Source organism: Condylostylus longicornis, unplaced genomic scaffold, assembly GCF_029603195.1.
Source record: "Condylostylus longicornis isolate FDR11 unplaced genomic scaffold, ASM2960319v2 ptg000048l, whole genome shotgun sequence".
Lineage (NCBI taxonomy): Eukaryota > Metazoa > Arthropoda > Insecta > Diptera > Dolichopodidae > Condylostylus > Condylostylus longicornis.
In genome coordinates, this window is record NW_026578017.1 from 15208624 (window position 1) to 15227163 (window position 18540).

The 18540-nt window shown below is 26.0% G+C and overlaps 3 protein-coding genes across 3 annotated transcripts; 2 read left to right on the forward strand and 1 right to left on the reverse strand.

Moving 5' to 3' along the window:
* The first annotated feature begins 6782 nt into the window (after nucleotides 1–6782).
* LOC129611025 (proteasome subunit alpha type-4) lies at nucleotides 6783–8029 on the forward strand. The gene is made up of 4 exons (XM_055523931.1): nucleotides 6783–6927; nucleotides 7032–7074; nucleotides 7140–7302; nucleotides 7363–8029. The coding sequence occupies exons 1-4, from the start codon at nucleotides 6925–6927 to the stop codon at nucleotides 7949–7951; spliced, it is 798 nt and encodes a 265-aa protein (XP_055379906.1). The 5' UTR covers nucleotides 6783–6924; the 3' UTR covers nucleotides 7952–8029.
* Nucleotides 8030–9022: 993 nt separating this feature from the next.
* LOC129610764 (ATP synthase subunit alpha, mitochondrial) lies at nucleotides 9023–11711 on the reverse strand. The gene is made up of 5 exons (XM_055523467.1): nucleotides 11546–11711; nucleotides 10703–10942; nucleotides 10286–10626; nucleotides 9401–10202; nucleotides 9023–9328 (listed from the first exon to the last, which is right to left on the reverse strand). Exons 1-5 carry the CDS (start codon nucleotides 11609–11611, stop codon nucleotides 9119–9121), a joined length of 1659 nt encoding a protein of 552 aa, XP_055379442.1. The 5' UTR covers nucleotides 11612–11711; the 3' UTR covers nucleotides 9023–9118.
* A 1215-nt stretch (nucleotides 11712–12926) lies between these two features.
* LOC129611101 (G2/mitotic-specific cyclin-B) lies at nucleotides 12927–15526 on the forward strand. Its single transcript, XM_055524052.1, has 6 exons — nucleotides 12927–13091; nucleotides 13172–13338; nucleotides 13392–13636; nucleotides 13765–14327; nucleotides 14421–14747; nucleotides 14835–15526. The coding sequence occupies exons 1-6, from the start codon at nucleotides 13056–13058 to the stop codon at nucleotides 15111–15113; spliced, it is 1617 nt and encodes a 538-aa protein (XP_055380027.1). The 5' UTR covers nucleotides 12927–13055; the 3' UTR covers nucleotides 15114–15526.
* The last annotated feature ends 3014 nt before the right edge of the window (nucleotides 15527–18540 follow it).

Below are 18540 nucleotides of genomic sequence, written 5' to 3' on the forward strand. Positions count from 1 at the left end.
AATTTTATATGTACATGTAAATATAGGTACCACAATAGATTCTTAATCTCGGTATTACACTTTAATACAAATTCATTTATTGATCTGACAAATTTATCATGTCATAGCATAAAAATATGAGTTATACATATTGTATGTACATAAAATAATGGAATATTATAGATTGTATTTCAGCAGAAATCTAAGTGTAAGAAGGGTCTTCAATTACAATTAAAAATTACAATTATTGCTATTAAAATTTAAAAAAAAGAATTAAATAAAATTTATATAATTTTTATATTTGTATGCAGATAGGTATAACTGTTAAGGATTATATAACGTTATATAAAGTGTGAAAAAACATGTACATATGAGATATATTTGTTCAAAGATAATATTTACATATAGAAATGTTTGATGGCGCACATATACATATATTATGTGGTATATGTATATGATTATAATTTATTAGCTTATATGAATTACATTTACATTCTGATGATATTTGCAGTTTTCTGATAATGTAATAAATAATTTGTTAAACAGACAATGATACGCACAAGTATACATATTACAGTTAATGTTAAAAAATCTGCTATACTTGCATTCTATATGTGTATGTGATATGTATGTATATGCAAGTATATTTAGCCAGATATCATAAGAATTACTTATTTCATTTAATAATAAAAAATATTATGAAAAGAAAAAATTTATTACTGTATACCATTTAAAGCTTCATTTTTTATATTAAATGATCTACAAAAATGGTATAAATATGGATAATGTTAAAAAACATTTTCTGTCATCGCTTCTTGTGGCAAAATTAATTTTACCACAATGCATAATAATTGCATATGAATTATATTTATATACATATATATGTATGAATAATGTAAATGAAGAGCGCATTATTATCTGAGACACGAAAAAAAAACTATAGAGAAAGAATTCTGAATTCTATAAAGATGGTTTTAAATGTTTTTTGACGCCTGAATATTTTGAATAAATAAATTCGAATCAAACCAAATATTTTGTAAAATAGCACATTTCCAATTAAAAATTTATTTTTTTTAAATATTGCTCTATATATATGTATATGTTTATGGAACACGCTTATATGCACATCATTTTTTTGCAAAATTTTATGTTCATAAATATCAATGCAGTGCAATTAAAAAAGCTAAGATGAAACTAGTGAAAAATTTTGTGTCCATAATTTTTTTTGCATTGCAGTTAATTGTTATAAAAATTGGATGGAGACGAAATATTTTATTCATATAAAGGGACATGAGACAATACAAATTCTTATCATTGCTTTATATCGAATTAATTTGCATAATTATTGCACACATTTATGACTGAAAAGTTGAACCGTATTTATTTAGTAGAGATTTCATTTACCCTACGATTGAGAAAAAATTTAAAAAAAAACTTTCTTTTAGCTTAAAATTATTAATTGATGTCTACAAGCTACATAAATTTATGACTCCCACAGAAAGACTGTAAGCGACTTTCAAATGAACGATATTAAAAATTTGGAAAAATAAGCACGATTTTAAGTTAACGATCAACTTCAACGATTATTATTTGTTAAGTCAACGGCTATTATGTCATAATTGTGTCATAATAGCCTTGGTAGCTTGGGCTTATTATCTTCAATATAATTTTTCAATTTTCAAGTTGGCCATAACTTTTAAAAAGTAGAGGTGGGTAAGACTACAGTTTTTTTTTAATTTTCTTCAAGTTAAACAGACAGACGGGCAGAATGAAATTAATAAACACTTATTTTTCAAATTATCTTGGAAAAATTCTAAAAAGAAAATGATATTAATACGTTCTGCATAATGGAAATTATATTACTTCAGTTTAATTTTAGATTTTTATTTTTGGTTCATTGCATATTGCAGAAAGGATTTATAATTGAAACCTTTCAATTAATTTTAGAATTCTTATTTTATTTTATTATATTTTTTTTAACTGATCTCTTTTAGTACAATTTACATATACGTATATGTACATACTTAAAAGTTTAAAGTTCTTTTTTAATTTAAACTCATTGTTTATTTTTGAGTGCACTTTTCGCACTTATTGCCTCTTAAAATGATTCAATTTTAAAAATATTTTTCGTATAAAGCTGCAAATTTTAATTTAAATCTAAGATTATAAAGAATAAATTTTCTTTTCCCTTCTCATTATTTTAAGATGAACAGATAACTTTAGTCAATCACCTAGCTTTTTGAGTAATATTATTCAAAAGTTCATATGTAATGGTAAAGGTAAAGGTAAACTTATTGTGACTAGACAATAAAAGCAAACAAACTTATTGTGTACTATAGACTTTGTTTTATATGACTATATTCTATCTTATAATTCTAGATCTGTGTCTTATATATTATTTTCAATACTTTCGAGTAGCTGCATTTTAACAGTCCTGTTGCTAAACTTTCAATGTCAAACGTATTAAATAATGTAGTTCTATTTTTAGATATATAGGCATTGCGTTTTACGAGGGAATTATGGTAAATTAATAATTTTGTATCTAAATACAGTTTTCTCTTCAAGTATGTAAGTTCAATGTTAAAACAATTTATATTGCTTATATAGGGTGATTCTGAAAGGTATACAACAACATATACCATTGCTTAGAGGAACGAAAATCGATAAAATTTTTGTTCTGGACTGGGTGCCAAATCTCAAGCTTTTCCGAATTCCCAGGGATTTTAACGAATTTTCACGAAATTTTTACTTATCCAAGTTTCTTTGATTATAACTTCCATTGTGAAAAATATAGGAACTGCAAACAAACTCTTTCTGAAAGCCCTAGTAAAGAGCTTAAAGTAAAAATGCTGTTTGATTCTGTATTTCATGTACCTTCAGAATACCAAGCATTCGAACTTTTAACGAAATCTAATTTTTGCCTTGTTATATTTTTTCAGTTTTTTCTAACCAGATAATTTCGTAAGAAATTTTTCGAAACCTTGAAAATTTTTTTACAGAACTTTGCCCAGCTCCTTGAGCTTTAATTTAAGTCCTCTAACATTAAAAAATTACAGAAGATTTTGTGCTACATTACAGAAGATGTAGCACAAAAACCATTACAATGTCAAGATTTTAAAGACCCTTAATGTCAAGGGTTGTAATTATCAACTTCCATTCAATTTTGATGACAAGGTTCACTCGAAAAAACAGTTGACATTTTTATGAGCCGGTATTTTGATAAAAAATCTGAATTTTAATGTTTTAATTGAAATACAAAAAACAAAACAAAATTGAAACGAAATTTTATACAAACTTTTTAAAAGAAAAAACAAAAATTGATTTTAAAAAATTTGAAATTTTTGAAAAAAAAAAATCTAGAATTTTGTATTACGAAAAACAAAAAAAAAAATCTAGTAATCAAAAAATATTTTTCGAAACTTTTCTTGGTAAAGAAAATTGATAGGTTTTTTATTTTTGCCAATTTTTATAAGAAATGGTACCTATATGGTTTGAAATTTTTAAATGCATTTTTCTCACATTGGGTGCAATTTAAAAATTTTAAAAAATTATTTTTGGAATCTAGACACCATTTGGCATCTCAAGTTATTAAAATTAACCAGCTGGAGCGAATTTTTAAAGCAATGAAGACATAGAAATTTTGACATTTATTCTAATATAAAAATTTTTTTTTTTCAATAGGGAAATTTAATTTTTTTGTACAAAATGGAGTTTGTTAATAATATGGTGTTAAAATTGTAACGTTAATAAATAATTAAACATGATTAATAACTTTTTATTAAATTTCTATAAAAACTAAAGAGGTGTTCGGGAGTAAAGCAATTTTTTTAAAATATGCGATTGAATAGAAACAGATTTGATGGAAGAAAATTTTTGCCGAATTAAGTGAATTTCGAGGAAATTAAGTGAATTTCATATAAATTTTTGGATAAGGAATTCGTATATCTTCTTAAGGTTTTGAAAAATTTCTTACGAAATTATGTAGTCAGAAAAAACTGAAAAAATAAAACAAAGAAAAAATTTGATTTTCTCTTACAGTTCGAATCCTTGGTTTTCCGAAGGTACATAAAATACAGAATCAAACAGCATGTCTACTTTAGGTTCTTTACTAGGGCTTTCAGAAAGTGTTTGTTTGAAGTTCCTATATTTTTCACAACAGAAGTTATAATCAAAAAAACTTGGATAAGTAAAAATTTTGTAAAAAATTCGTTAAAATTCCTGGAACACGGAGAAGCTTGAGATTTCGCATCCAGTCCGGACCAAAAGTTTTACCCACTTTCGATTCTCTAACTAATGGTATGACTTATAGGGAATACACTTCATCCAACATAGGAAAAAATTTGAAAATATATTGAAGATAAATTGGTGAACAAAATCTACTGAAATTAATATTGTTTCTCATTTCATTTTAATATTTTACAAAATAAATAATCGCTCTTTCAATTTATATCGTTTATTGGTAGGGAATATTAGTAAAACAGCCAAATATGATAACAAAAATTTTAAAATGTGTATTGAGAGTTTTCTTATTCCTATACCCTAATAATTTTCTCATTTCTAAAATTCTTTTAAAATTAATAATAAGGCTTTTGATTCAATATTAAAAATCAGTATCTTATAATGTTATAGTTATGGAATAAAATATTTGTGATATTGCATTCAGTAACTTTAAATACAATATATAACAATATTTAAAACTATATAATTTTGTATTTCCACAGAGTCTAGTGATTTGTTAAGTGTTTCTTTTATAAAATTATATATATATGTATCTCAAACACTATTTTAACAATGTTATATTAAAATTTACTATACATGTTCTACTTACCGTATATAATAATCTTATTTTTTCACGGTTAATCCTAAATCTTATTAGAACATCTTTCAATCTATGAAATTTCAATTTATTCTTCCTGTGTATGCTGTGCTAAATTTATGGCTATTTACATTTTTTGCATTCAATTTACATGGCTAATAAAATAGTTCCTATACAATTGGTAGAAGGAAGGCATTTAAAAAAAAATTGATTCTATTGTTTTCTGTTTGTTCAATAAAGAAAAAAAAAAAGAGTTTAAACCTACAAAAATAATAATATATTCATGTATCTATGTTCATATGTTCCTGCACAATAATAATTACAATATCTTTTAGTTATAAAAAATATTGTAATAAAAAAAACAAAACCTTAATCGGAAATCTTACATCTGTTCTTTAAATTACGGTATAATAGCACTTTTTTTTGAGTTCAATTTACAATCTATAATTTTATATTATAACCTGACTTTTAAAAATTAAATTTGCATACTAGGTCTGTGCAGTTCAACTTATCAAACGTATTTAAAAGATTAGAAAAAAAATTATACATAATATTTTTTTTAACTATTATAAAGACCTGATGCCAAAAATCAATTGTTATTGAGAGTTATTACACGGATAATTTTTATTACCTGCCTATTAAAATTCAATATTTGATTAAAACGAACAAAATCAATGGAACAATGTTATTAAATGGTTCTTTATAATTATATGTACGTACATACATATCTACATACAAGATTCAAATCTTTATTGTTGAAGCAGAATGCATAAAAATCTACTATCTATATTTTTTTAAACTTAGCAAAATAAAAGAAAACAATAACGGTATATAGATGCCGTAAAAAATATTGTTTTGGTCAGTAGTTTTTTAAACTTGAAGCCCCAATACATTGCAAAATGCGCACATACGTACCTATAAAAGTAATTATAATAAAAAAAAAAGGAAAAAAACAAAAATATAGAACAATTACCGTAACTCTACCGAATCAATGTAAACTAAATGTTTTTCTTCTAACTGTTATTATGCATTTATGATAAGAACAACAAGGTAGGCACTAATTAAAAAATATTAACCGTTCTTAGAATTCTTAGAACTTTTGATGTGTAACGCAATATTGTTAATTATTCAATTTTATCTTTTCAAGTTTTGTATTAATAATTTTTTTATTAATTTTAATATTGTTGAAGTTAATAAAAAAAAAATTACAAGAACTAAGCTGTAAAAATAAATTATTCGACTATTGACAACAAACTGTAATTTTCAATTATTTGAAGCGCATTTGTACAGGGTTGCCATAATGCCAAACTAAATGCAAGAATAGTTTGAATGAAAATAAATGTCAAATCTATCATCTTTAAATTTGTTAGTTAGTATGTGCACCAACGTAAGAGAACTTCTTTATATAGAAAAACATTCCTTTTGAAAAGTGCAATTTCTCACCCCTTTTCTGAAAATGGAATCCTTCTTGAATGCTATGATGTTTAATATAAATAAATTTTTTTTCTTTAAATAAGATACTATACAAATCAAGTTTTAACAGCGTTTTTTGAAAAAGTAATTAAAAAATAATATTTGAAATTGGTACAGTTATAATTTTCACAAATTGAAATATATTAAAGAGAAGGTGTCGTGTCGTCTATACGTTACTAAAATTAAAATTAACTCAGTTTCTTAAAATTTTTCACTTATATCTATTTTGACTATCACAAAACAAAAAAAGGAAAAAAAGCTCATATAGGACGGAATTTTTTTGATATTTTACAAAAATTGTAGCTAAATGTTTTTTTAACTGTATTGGAAATGTTTTTAACGAATCTGTATTGGAAACAGTCATTGAACTGTAAGCTTTTCAAATTGTTTTATACGTTAAAAATTGTTTGGCTCTTTTTTATATTGACTCTTGACTCACAGTTTGATATTTTGTGATATATATGACAACCATTTAGTTAAATTGACATTTAAAAAATAATTTGCTTTTTTGAAGTTGTGTAAATATAATAAAACAAATCAAATTGTTGTCAACTCATCCGAGTTAAAGAAGATTTAAAGTCGTTATAAACTGAAAAAAATTTAAGCTATTTTAGATATTTTTGCAAATTTTTAATTGTTTATATTTTGATTTTCAAATGGTAAGTGTAAACAGTACTTGGAAATAAAATAATTCAGATAAATAATTTGATAAAGGTTATGTTTAATAATTTGCTTGGTCATTTATAAATTTTTCTAATTGTAGGCTCGTCGATATGATTCAAGAACAACCATCTTCTCACCAGAAGGTATAAATCAAATTATAAATATATTTTTTTTATTAAACTTTAATCTAACTTGAAAAATTTTCAAGGACGATTATATCAAGTGGAATATGCTATGGAAGCAATTTCTCATGCCGGTACTTGTCTGGGAATTTTAGCAAAGGATGGAATATTATTAGCAGCAGAAAGGCGAAATACAAATAAATTGTTAGATGGAGCAATATTTTCTGAAAAGATCTATAAATTAAACGAGTAACTTTTAATTATATAAAATAAAATGAAACATTTTTGATTTTATCATTGTAATTATAGGGATATGGTGTGTTCAGTAGCTGGAATAACATCTGATGCTAATGTTCTTACGAACGAGTTAAGAGTAATAGCTCAACGCTACCAATATAATTATGGTGAAGCCATGCCATGTGAACAATTGGTTTCGTATCTGTGTGATATAAAACAAGCATATACACAGTATGGAGGTAAACGTCCATTTGGTGTATCTATACTTTACATGGGATGGGATAAGCATTATGGATACCAATTATATCAATCAGATCCAAGCGGTAATTATGGTGGCTGGAAAGCAACATGTATTGGTAATAATTCTGGTGCAGCCGTATCAATGCTCAAACAGGAATTAAAGGAAGACGAAGAAATAACGTTAAGGCAAGCACAAGATTTGGCAATTAAAGTTTTAAGTAAAACTTTGGATATGACAAAGTTAACTTCAGAGAAAATTGAAATGGCAACCTTGACCAGACAGAATGAAAAAACAATTATCAAAATATTGGAAAATAAAGATGTTGATGGATTAATTGAAAAATATGAAAAATTAGAAGCTGAAGCAGAAGCAGCTAAAAAAGCGGCAGCTGCTGCAGCAGCTGGACAAGCACCTAAATAATAAATAAGCTTTAAGAAATTTGGTTTAATCAATTACGCAAATTTTTATAAATTAAATAAAAAAATTGATTCCTTTAAATTTTCAATTTTATTTAACAAAATTTTATACATTTTTTAAGTAGTTCGAAGTAGAACTTACTACAATAATTCTTCTAACATTAAAAATATTTAGTATCCCAGCAACCAACCCCAGACTTGTTGAAACGAGATACGCATAGAAAAACTTTTCTCAGATAAAATTTCCTCTATAAAATTACAATCAGACAAATTTTATTCAACAATAAAAATTTTTACATGAGAATCCCGCAACGAAGGGATAGCTAAACAATCTACTTCAAATTTTCTTTATCTTCAATTAAAAATTTGGAAAAGAAAGACCGCTAGTATTTTTCACAGATATTTACACTTAACCGCATAGTACCAAATCTTGATCCAAAAACTTACTGAAGAATAGCTAAACAATACTTCAAGTTTTCTTTATCTTCAATTAAAAATTTTGTAAAAGAAAGACACCTTTGATCCAAAAACTTGTTTCAACCGTCGACATAAGCAACGGTCTTGTCTTATGTTTGCAATTAACAAAACGTTCATTTTGAAGTTTAATATTTCTTATCTTGTAACATCAAAAGTTGAAGGTTTAGTTCTTCCTTGAATAGCGATAAAATAGGGTTTAGAGTCAGGTATGTAAAAACAGCGAATTTCCCGTACTCCATTTAAATCTCTAGCCTTCTTGTAACAAATAAAATCATGCCAATTCGATCGAATTTATTTTTTATTAGGCTGATCATTTTTTGATTAAATTCAATTGATATTATAAGTACATTTTTAAAATTTGATCTAATTGTCAACCATTTATTTTATACAAAAAAAAATGCAACTCATGCAAATTCATCAATAAAATTTTAAATTATTTATATATTTTATTAACTATTCGACATTCAAATTCCAAAAATGTATTTATGAACAATTATGTACTTAATTAATATAGAAATAAAAAAATTTCGTTTAGTACATGAAAAAACATACACTAAACTAAAACTAAACAATTAGGAAGAAAAATAAAATTTACATGTTTCCAGTATCGTTTCTTCTTTAGTTTTATTTTGAACATGAACAAGAAGATCGTATCTTATAATTTTATAAAACTAAAATAATAATTGTTTTAAACTTAAGCTGTGAATGTTGAAAGGAATTTAGTGACAATATCCTTTAATTTAGCATCGCTAGCTTCAGTAATTTGATTATCTTTAGCGATCTGTTCTAATAGAGCTTTTTCATTTGTCTTAACATGTTGCAAGAATTCTTTCTCGAATTTGGTGATTTTTTGTGGATCCATTTTATCTAAGTAACCTCGTACACCGCAATAGATGACAACAACCTTAATTTTAAACAAAATTTTTTTTTAGTTTTTTATAATTTTCTTCTAAAGAAAATTTTTAACTATACTTACTTGATCTTCAATAGCCATTGGTACATATTGACCTTGTTTTAATAATTCTGTTAAACGAACACCACGGTTCAACAATTGTTGTGTTGATGCGTCCAAATCTGAACCGAATTGAGCGAAAGCAGCTACTTCACGATATTGGGCCAATTCTAATTTCATTGAACCAGCGACTTGTTTCATGGCTTTGGTTTGGGCAGCTGATCCTACACGTGATACGGATAAACCGACGTTAATAGCTGGACGAATACCTTTGTAGAACAATTCAGTTTCCAAGAAGATTTGTCCATCAGTAATTGAAATTACATTAGTAGGAATGTAAGCAGATACATCACCAGCTTGAGTTTCAATAACTGGTAAAGCAGTCAATGAGCCACCACCCATTGCTGGGGACATTTTAGCTGCACGCTCCAATAAACGTGAATGCAAATAGAAGACATCACCTGGATAGGCTTCACGACCTGGTGGACGACGCAACAACAATGACATTTGACGATAAGCGACAGCTTGTTTTGATAAATCGTCATAGATGATCAAAGCGTGTTTTCCATTATCACGGAAATATTCACCCATAGCACAGCCAGAATATGGTGCCAAGTATTGTAATGGGGCAGCATCAGAAGCTGTAGCTGATACCATAATTGTGTAATCCATTGCACCGGCATCAGATAAACGTTTTACAATTTGAGCTACGGTGGAACGTTTTTGACCAATAGCAACATAAATACAGTACAATTTCTTGGATTCATCCTGACCATCATTGAAACGTTTTTGATTAATAATGGTATCAATGGCAAGAGCAGTTTTACTGTAAAATTAAAAGAAATCAACAAAGAACCATGTTAAATATTAATCAGTAAATAATGCTTTTATTGTGCCAATCATTCTCACCCAGTCTGTCTGTCACCAATGATCAACTCACGTTGTCCACGACCAATTGGTACCAATGAATCTACAGCTTTAATACCAGTTTGCATAGGTTCACGTACAGAAATACGTGGAATAATGCCAGGGGCCTTAATACCAACACGGTAACGTTGTTTTGTATTGATAGCACCTTTACCATCAATAGCATTACCTAAGGCATCTACAACACGACCAAGAATCTCATCACCAACTGGGACATCAACGATAGCACCAGTACGTTTTACAATATCACCTTCTTTAATCAACTTATCGTTACCAAATACGACAACACCAACATTATCAGGTTCCAAATTCAAAGCCATACCCTAAATATTTACGTTGCAAAATTAAGTTTGTATTTGCAAAATTAAGTTAAGTTATATGAACTGTTTTATTAGATACCTTTAATCCAGATGAAAATTCAACCATCTCATCGGCTTGGATGTTCTTTAAACCATATACACGGGCAATACCGTCACCAATGCTCAATACGCGACCGGTTTCATCAAGATCGGCTTTTGGTGCTGCGCCCATAATTCTTTCTTCCAAAATGGAAGAAATTTCAGCGCTACGATTTTGTGAAGAAACATGAAGTTTGCGAGCAGCTAGAGAAGCGGCTGGGTATGCTGTTTTTGTAACAACCTAAAATAAAATTTTTATACATTCCTTGGTGATGTAACATCTCTTACACACGAATTCGAATTTGCTTATTGCAATGTAAATATAATTTATCGGCTTGAAAATTTAAATAGGAAATAATTAACAAATGCAAAATTTAGTTTATAAATTGATTTAAAATACCGCATAAATCAAATTTTTTTTTAAGCTATGAAAAATCAATGCAACGAAGAATTAACATAACCTCAATTTTAAACACTTTTTGATAATTATGTAACACAAGCGAATAATTTGTATTTATTTCGGAAAAACTACTATGAAGAAATTTTTCACCAAATTTTTATCTTAATTTTCAGTATTTTCTACTTTTAGATTTGGCAAAATTATTACATAACTACATTAACTATAATAGAACCTTTAATTGCGTAACCAAATAATTGTAAATTCTCTAAAAATTGTATTTAAAAATTTATGAGTGCTCCTATTAAATTACAGGGAAAGAAATAATTTTTTGTAATTTGATTAAATCACATCTTTAAAGACACTTTTTCATATTCTTGCAGAATTTATCCAACATGGCCGAGTAATCCTTTTGTAAATTTTAAAATTTATTTAAATAATTCTTACTTGTGTTGCAGCTCTTGGTAATGTACGAGCTACTGTAGTAGCTAAACGTGCTGATAAATAAGACATTTTTTTATAATTTTCTTAAATGTAAAAATATTTTTAATTCCACCTTCTTCTCTAGCGTATGACTTTTTTTAAGTGCCAACCTATTTGATGTACTTTCTTTGCTCCGCAAATACACGAATTCGAAAAATTGATCAGATTTTTCTTTTTCGAACTTTTTATGACAATTCGTTTTCAGAGTATAGTGACATCTTATGTTTAATATCAAAATGAAACATGAAACTAATTTTTAATGGAAAAAGTTTATTGGTTTCACAATGTCAGTTTTGACAAAGTATTTTGTTTGTTAGATTTAGGAGACATCTGGTGGAATAATGTTTTGATATTGTGTAGGAGGAACATCGGTTAAGGCTTGAAAGTTGCCTTTTGAACGATATTTAATTAGATTTAGCATAAATTTCTTTTTAATATAGTAAATTAATTTTTTAGTATGCTATGCATTGATTTATTTGTAAATCACAAAAATAAGAAATAAAAATGTCTTACAAATTTTTCTAAAATTTTAAAATATTAAAGTAAACTTACTTTGTTTAATACACTAATAATACTAGAACAGTAGACTCAAATCGTTTTAAAGGGTCTTTCTCATTATTAATCACAGAAGACATAAAGCAGAGAAAATGGACAAATGGAAAATGGATCGAAAAAGATTTAAGACACACTATGAGTAACAGCTGCCAGCCACGACTAATTAATCTTAAGGTTTAAACTTAGTTGTTGTTCAAGAGGGAATACGCACTATAAAATGTAAAATTTTCACTTATCATTTTAAAAGTCTTGTCTTACAAAAGTTGTAAACAATGTTCGACATCAGACTGTTTAATGAAAAATAATGGATATAACACTATTCTCATCAGATTTATTGTCAGGTTCTATAGAGTTTAATCGTATTTTTTAAATTTTAATTTTGATTCCAATTTTCGAAGCAAAATTATTATATAATCATCATTTAAAGAAATGTAAAGAATCTGATAAGCAGAATTTTCCAGCTCGCAAAATGACGCTTTGGCATATATTTTAGGAACAAATCAAATTGATTATAAAATGAAACCACTCTACATATTAACTCTACATAATACCTGTGTAGAATTTTTTTTTCTTCTACAGTTTCCTGCCAGTATACAAAAGTATTCGTTTTCAAAAAAATTTAGTATTCAAAAGAGTACTGCTCTAAACACAACCACTAGGTACAATTGTCATTATCAGTTGTCGCTTTCAGTTCTAATTTGTCAAATTTTAAATTTAAAAAAATCAGTTGGCTTTGTCAATTTAATTTTTTGCAGTAATAAAACAACCGCCTTTGGTGTTGTAAGTAATTTGGGATAAACCATAATTTTTGTATATTTAAAAAAAAAAATTAAAAATAAAAGGAAAAAAAAGAAAAACTTATTTTTTAAAACAAAAGTTGTTTTATTAGGAAAGTTTAAAAAATAAAAAAAGAAAGAAAATGGCCACAGGATTAAGAAAATTTATTAGTGACGAGGTAAAATTTTTGCTTTAAACCCTGTTTTAGTTATTGCAAATATGAACATTGTTGAGCATCAATATTATTTTAATTTTCAGAATGCGATTGATAAGGTTCATAAAATGAAAGCGCAAAAAGTTTCTAAAGAAATTACATTTGGCAAATTACAAAAGAGAGCTGCCTTAGGTGAACTCGGAAATAAAGCTATACTGCCAAATACAAATACAATACTTGCTAAAGTTAAAGAGGCAACAGCACAAGAAAAGTGAGATAATTTAGATATGGAAACATTTCAAAAGTAATTTTTAAAATTTACAGTTTGAAGAATGCCAAAGCTAGAGTTGATACGCACTGGAAAAATAACGAAGGTCGTCGACTTATTCGGACCGAATCATTAAGGTTAAATAAAAATACTGTAAATTCTGCAAAACCTAATGTTGAAGCAGCGGTAAATTCAGCGGTAACTACAAATAAAATGACATTAAGGAATGCAACTAATCTGAAAACCAATGGAACAGTTTCTAAAACCATAACGCAAGAGCAGAAGTCAACTTTGTCGAAAGGTTGGTAATTCAAAAATGTGTTAAATTTTGACGCACAAATAATATCTGAAAAAGTTTTGTAAAAAGAATGAAAACTTATTTTTTAAAAAAAATTTCAAAATACTGAAAATTTTTTTAATTTTTTTTAGTTAACAGACAAAATCAGGTCAAAAAAGAGATACCAATACAGAAAATTGTTGTAGTAAAACCGGAAAATGGGTTAATGCGTCGTGAAGATAGTAATTTATCTAGAAAATCTTTAACAAAGTTGCGGGCAGTTTTAACAAAAGATGCTGCAAAAAGGGACGGACTTGTTTCAATTAAAGTTGAAAATTGTAATGGAACTACTAAAAAACCCGTCAAATCCAATGCTCAATCCATTGATATTCCAAAACAAAAAACTATTAAAGCTAAAGAAGGCTATTTAACAGAAACCACAAATGTCGAAGCAAAATCTGGTTTTGAAGACATTGATGCAAATGATATTGAAAATATATTTGCACTAACTGAATATGTTAATGACATTTTTAAATATTTAAATGAACTAGAAGTAATCTTTAAAATAGATGAAGATTTTATGAAAAATCAAATTGAAGTAACGCCACGTATGAGGACAGTTCTTTTAGATTGGATCAATGAGGTTGCAAGTCAGTTTCGCTTGTTAGCAGAAACATATCAGATAACTGTTGGAATTATTGACAGATACTTGCAGGTATTTCTTATTCATAAATTTTACTTTCAATACATATATTAAATTGATTGTTTTTCTAAACATAATCATATTTTTTCTTTTTTTTTACATAAGATAATACCAAATACTACAAGAGGGCAATTGCAATTAGTTGGTGTTACAGCTTTATTTATTGCAACGAAATATGAAGAACTTTTTTATTCTGATATAGGTGATTTTATTTATATGACCGATAATAGCTACACAAAAGAGGATATATTAAATATGGAGAAAAAAATTATGAGAGCATTAGATTTTCAATTGTCACGCCCATTTCCATTACAATTTTTAAAACGATTCGCGAAAGCTATTAATGCGGAACAACACGAATATTCTTTAGCCAAATATATTTTGGAATTAGTATCAATTGAGTACTCACTGGCGCATTATAAACCATCAGAGGTAATAACAAAAAATCTTTATTTTTACTCTTTCTTTTTTTTTTTTTTTATGCCTTTACCCATATATCATTTTTTTTCTATTCCAAAGATCGCTGCCGCTGCTTTATTTCTTTCTGTTAGCTTATTAAATATAAAAAAGAAACCAACAGATGATATTTGGAATAAAACAGTGGAACATTATTCCACATATAGCTCTACATATTTGAAACCACTCGTTAAAAAAATTGCTGTTGTATTAAAAAATGCACCAAAAGCAAAAGTTAAGTCGATATATACCAAACATAGATCAGAAAAATATTTTAAGATTTCAACAAGACCAGAACTTTATGGGAAAACGATAGATTCCATAATTAATTCGGATGAATGAGAACGATATTAAAAAAAAATTTATAAATAATTGATACGTATTTTTTTTTGATAAGATTTAAGGAATTTTTTTAATTGGAAAACAGTTCCATTAATTTAATATATACATACATAGTTGGAGTTAGGATTTATTTTTCTAATGTACGTTTAATATTAACATTATTTTCTTTTTTTTTTTTAAATACAAGGTTAGTTTTAACACATTAGCAATGAAATCAATTTTTCACGTCAAAAAATTATATTGAAAATTATATTTTTATATTAATTATAAAAAATAAGCATATGTGCACGTTAAATATCTTGTATTTTTTATATAATATAAAAAAAATAAATTTTACACGCATAGGTACTTTAACTTTTAAAACAAACTTTGTTCAATAGAAGAATAAAAAAAATTATAACTAGCAAAGAAAAAATAATATAATTTTTAATTTAATTTTAATATGTATATAAAATTTTATATTAAAAATATTGAAGGTGGATACTCAGAATTCAATATTCGATTGTGTTGTAGAATTTGACTTATGCATATTTGTAATATACATACAAAAGTAAAAGCATCAATTTTCAGCCCTTTACGGAATTTTTTTTTTAATATTGCTATAGTTTTGCTATTTCCCAGAGAATAGTAAAATTTAGTGTTTTTGTGATCTTGAGTTATTGTACATTGATAATATAAGTAAGTTTTTACAATTTGAATTAAATTAATCAATTTTTATGGTAAATGTAAAACGAGACATTTTTTACTATGTTTAGTCTAGGTTATCCTAGTGGCAGCCTTTTGTTCCCTAATAGTCGGCAATATGTTTTTTCAATAGGAGTTTAGGAACTTATAGAACAAAAATTAAAAAAAAAAATGATTTGGTAAAAAAAAAGAAAAATGAAATATTGACCATAATATCTATTCAGACTACAGGGGAATAACATGTTATACTGTTTGATTAATATGTTATATAAAATTAGATTCACATGGAATTCCATAATATGTTTCTATTTGACAGTAGTAAACCTGTTTTGGTTGGCATTTTGTTTATTTCAAAATTTAAAAAAAAAATTTTGTATTTTGTATTCATGTCATTTTTTATTTTAAAATATTTTTGAATTTCAATTTACTAAAAATAATTTAAATTTTTTCAAAAATTTTTTGACATTTCTCTCAAAATTTTCTTTGGTTTTTAGGAAAAATTCTCAAAAATAAATCATTCATAATAGGAAAACATGTTTTAAGAAACATTTTATTCTGAAAAACATTTTTTACCTTTACAAATTTTTCCAAAAAAAATTTATCGTTAAGCACTATACATAACATGTTATTCGTTATCATATTCGTAGTGTGAGTAGGGATAATATTTGATATTTTTTTTATGTGTTACTTGTTCCTGCTCCTATTTTTTTTCACAAAGTTAGCATTTTTTTAATTTTAACAGAAATATTTAATAAAATTATATATTTTCTTACCGTTAGTAGTAAAATTATGAAGAAAAACTCAACAGTTTTTTGAACCATTTCCTTAAACCCAACAACAATTTAGAAATTCGGACAAACGTCAGAAAAGGACAGTACGAAGTTTAAGTAATGTTTGAATTTCCTATCCAATAATAAAATAATTTACAAATTTCGATTGTTTTTAAAATTTATTTTAAGAAAAGCTAAATGTTCTAAAAGTAAAATTTATTCTTATTTCCAATAATTTTTTTTTGCAGAAAAATATTTTACATATTTACATACTAATTTGCCGTGTCTAATTTGATTTGACTAAAATTTTTATGAGAAAAGTTATCACAAGGGTTTCCAGGCATTCAATGTTTAGATAGAAGTTGGTAATCTTATTTTTTAAGTTCAACATCTTTGCGACATGTGAAAATATAGTAAATTTATATCCTTACATATACATATATAACTGCATATATGTTTACATACATATGGAGACGTATAATATCATTTATGCAAGGGCTCCTTTTAATAAACGTTATGCGCAAGTAACTGTTACGTCAAAAAATTTTTTATACACATGGTTACATTATTATTACGTTTACTTACTAATATAATAGTAAGCATGTATGTATGTACAATAAAAGAAAATCTACATACATATTATATACTTTTGATTTTGTTTGTAAAACATTTGTTATTTTAGTGTCATTCCCTTTAACATTAAAAGCTTTTCTAAAATTAGCTTTTAACTATCATGTGGAAGTTATTTTTATCTTTATTTTACATTTTGTTTGTTTGCTTTTTTAATTTTTCTGATTACTCAAGAGATTTGAGCAACTTTTCGAAATTATAATTTTTTTTTTACGTCTCTTGCGAAATTGGGAGATGATTTTCAAATTCGAAAAATTTGCACATATTCAAATTTCGAAAAATTTGTACATATGGTTGTATATGGATCAAATAATATGTTTGTATAAAGTCTGTGCATATTTAACTCAAACATAATGTGTGTGTGTTCATATAAAACGATAATAACTTTGTTTTATATAGTAAAACGTATTTATGTTGGTCTCACTTATGTATGTACATGAGTGTATGTATGTTTTGGTCCATACTTTGGTCATTATGGGAAGAGAATAATAAGCTTTTATACATCTCAACGTTCATTCCCATACACATATATGTAGGTATAAATATATGAATGTATATTTATTAAATTTTTCCGAAAGGAGAAAAGGACAAAATTTATTATTTTATAAAGATTTTTCCTTTTCTTAAATTTTTAGAGAATTTTCAAATAGAGATTTACAATTATTAACTAACAGAAATAAAAAAAATATTTTTATTTTAGTTGGAGTTTGATGATTCGTGTGATAAGAACGTGTCGCGGATAATTGTACAAAATTATGTACATACTTATATATTGAAGAGAAGTTGAAGAAATGAATTTTAAAAACTGGACTAAAATTTAAAAATATATGTATGTATGTATGTATGTACAGATAGACAGAGTTTTTAAATCAAGTTTTAAAAACAAAAAATTTTATTTTAATAAAATAAAATATTAATTGATTTCGAAATATAACAATTGTTATAAATTTAAATATATAAATTGAAAAAAAAAAAAAAAATTAAATAAATAATAATTAAGAAATCTAATACTGCCATATTTGTGCCCGTGCCGGTAAATATTTTGTTGTTACAAACAAATATAAAATTTATTGGTATTTGCGTTCATGTAAAACAAACGAAAAAAGAAAACGTTAAGTAAACGTTAACAATTTATAAAATTATAAGCACAAAACAAAAAAAAAATAATAATAATAAAGAAATTGTAAGTTTAAAGAAATTAAATAAAAAAATATTTGGAAATTGCCATTTAATGTTGATGTTTGTATAATTTAGAAAAAAATTAAATAAACTTTATTAAAACAAATTTCGAATTAGACGAAATAAATATCAATATTAATAATATACAATTATGTAGTGAAGAA

Bases quoted from the DNA above. Each gene is read 5' to 3' on its own strand.
- LOC129610764 (XM_055523467.1), bottom strand. From the start codon at position 11,611: ATGTCTTATTTATCAGCACGTTTAGCTACTACAGTAGCTCGTACATTA. The intron at 10,627-10,702 runs GTATCTAATAAA...GTAAATATTTAG, and splicing joins AATTTTCATCTGGATTAAAG to GGTATGGCTTTGAATTTGGA. The intron at 9,329-9,400 runs GTAAGTATAGTT...TTTAAAATTAAG, and splicing joins CAATGGCTATTGAAGATCAA to GTTGTTGTCATCTATTGCGG.
- LOC129611101 (XM_055524052.1), top strand. From the start codon at position 13,056: ATGGCCACAGGATTAAGAAAATTTATTAGTGACGAG. The intron at 13,339-13,391 runs GTGAGATAATTT...TAAAATTTACAG, and splicing joins GAGGCAACAGCACAAGAAAA to TTTGAAGAATGCCAAAGCTA. The intron at 14,328-14,420 runs GTATTTCTTATT...TTTTTACATAAG, and splicing joins TTATTGACAGATACTTGCAG to ATAATACCAAATACTACAAG.
- LOC129611025 (XM_055523931.1), top strand. The intron at 7,075-7,139 runs GTATAAATCAAA...AAAATTTTCAAG, and splicing joins AACCATCTTCTCACCAGAAG to GACGATTATATCAAGTGGAA. The intron at 7,303-7,362 runs GTAACTTTTAAT...TTGTAATTATAG, and splicing joins AAGATCTATAAATTAAACGA to GGATATGGTGTGTTCAGTAG.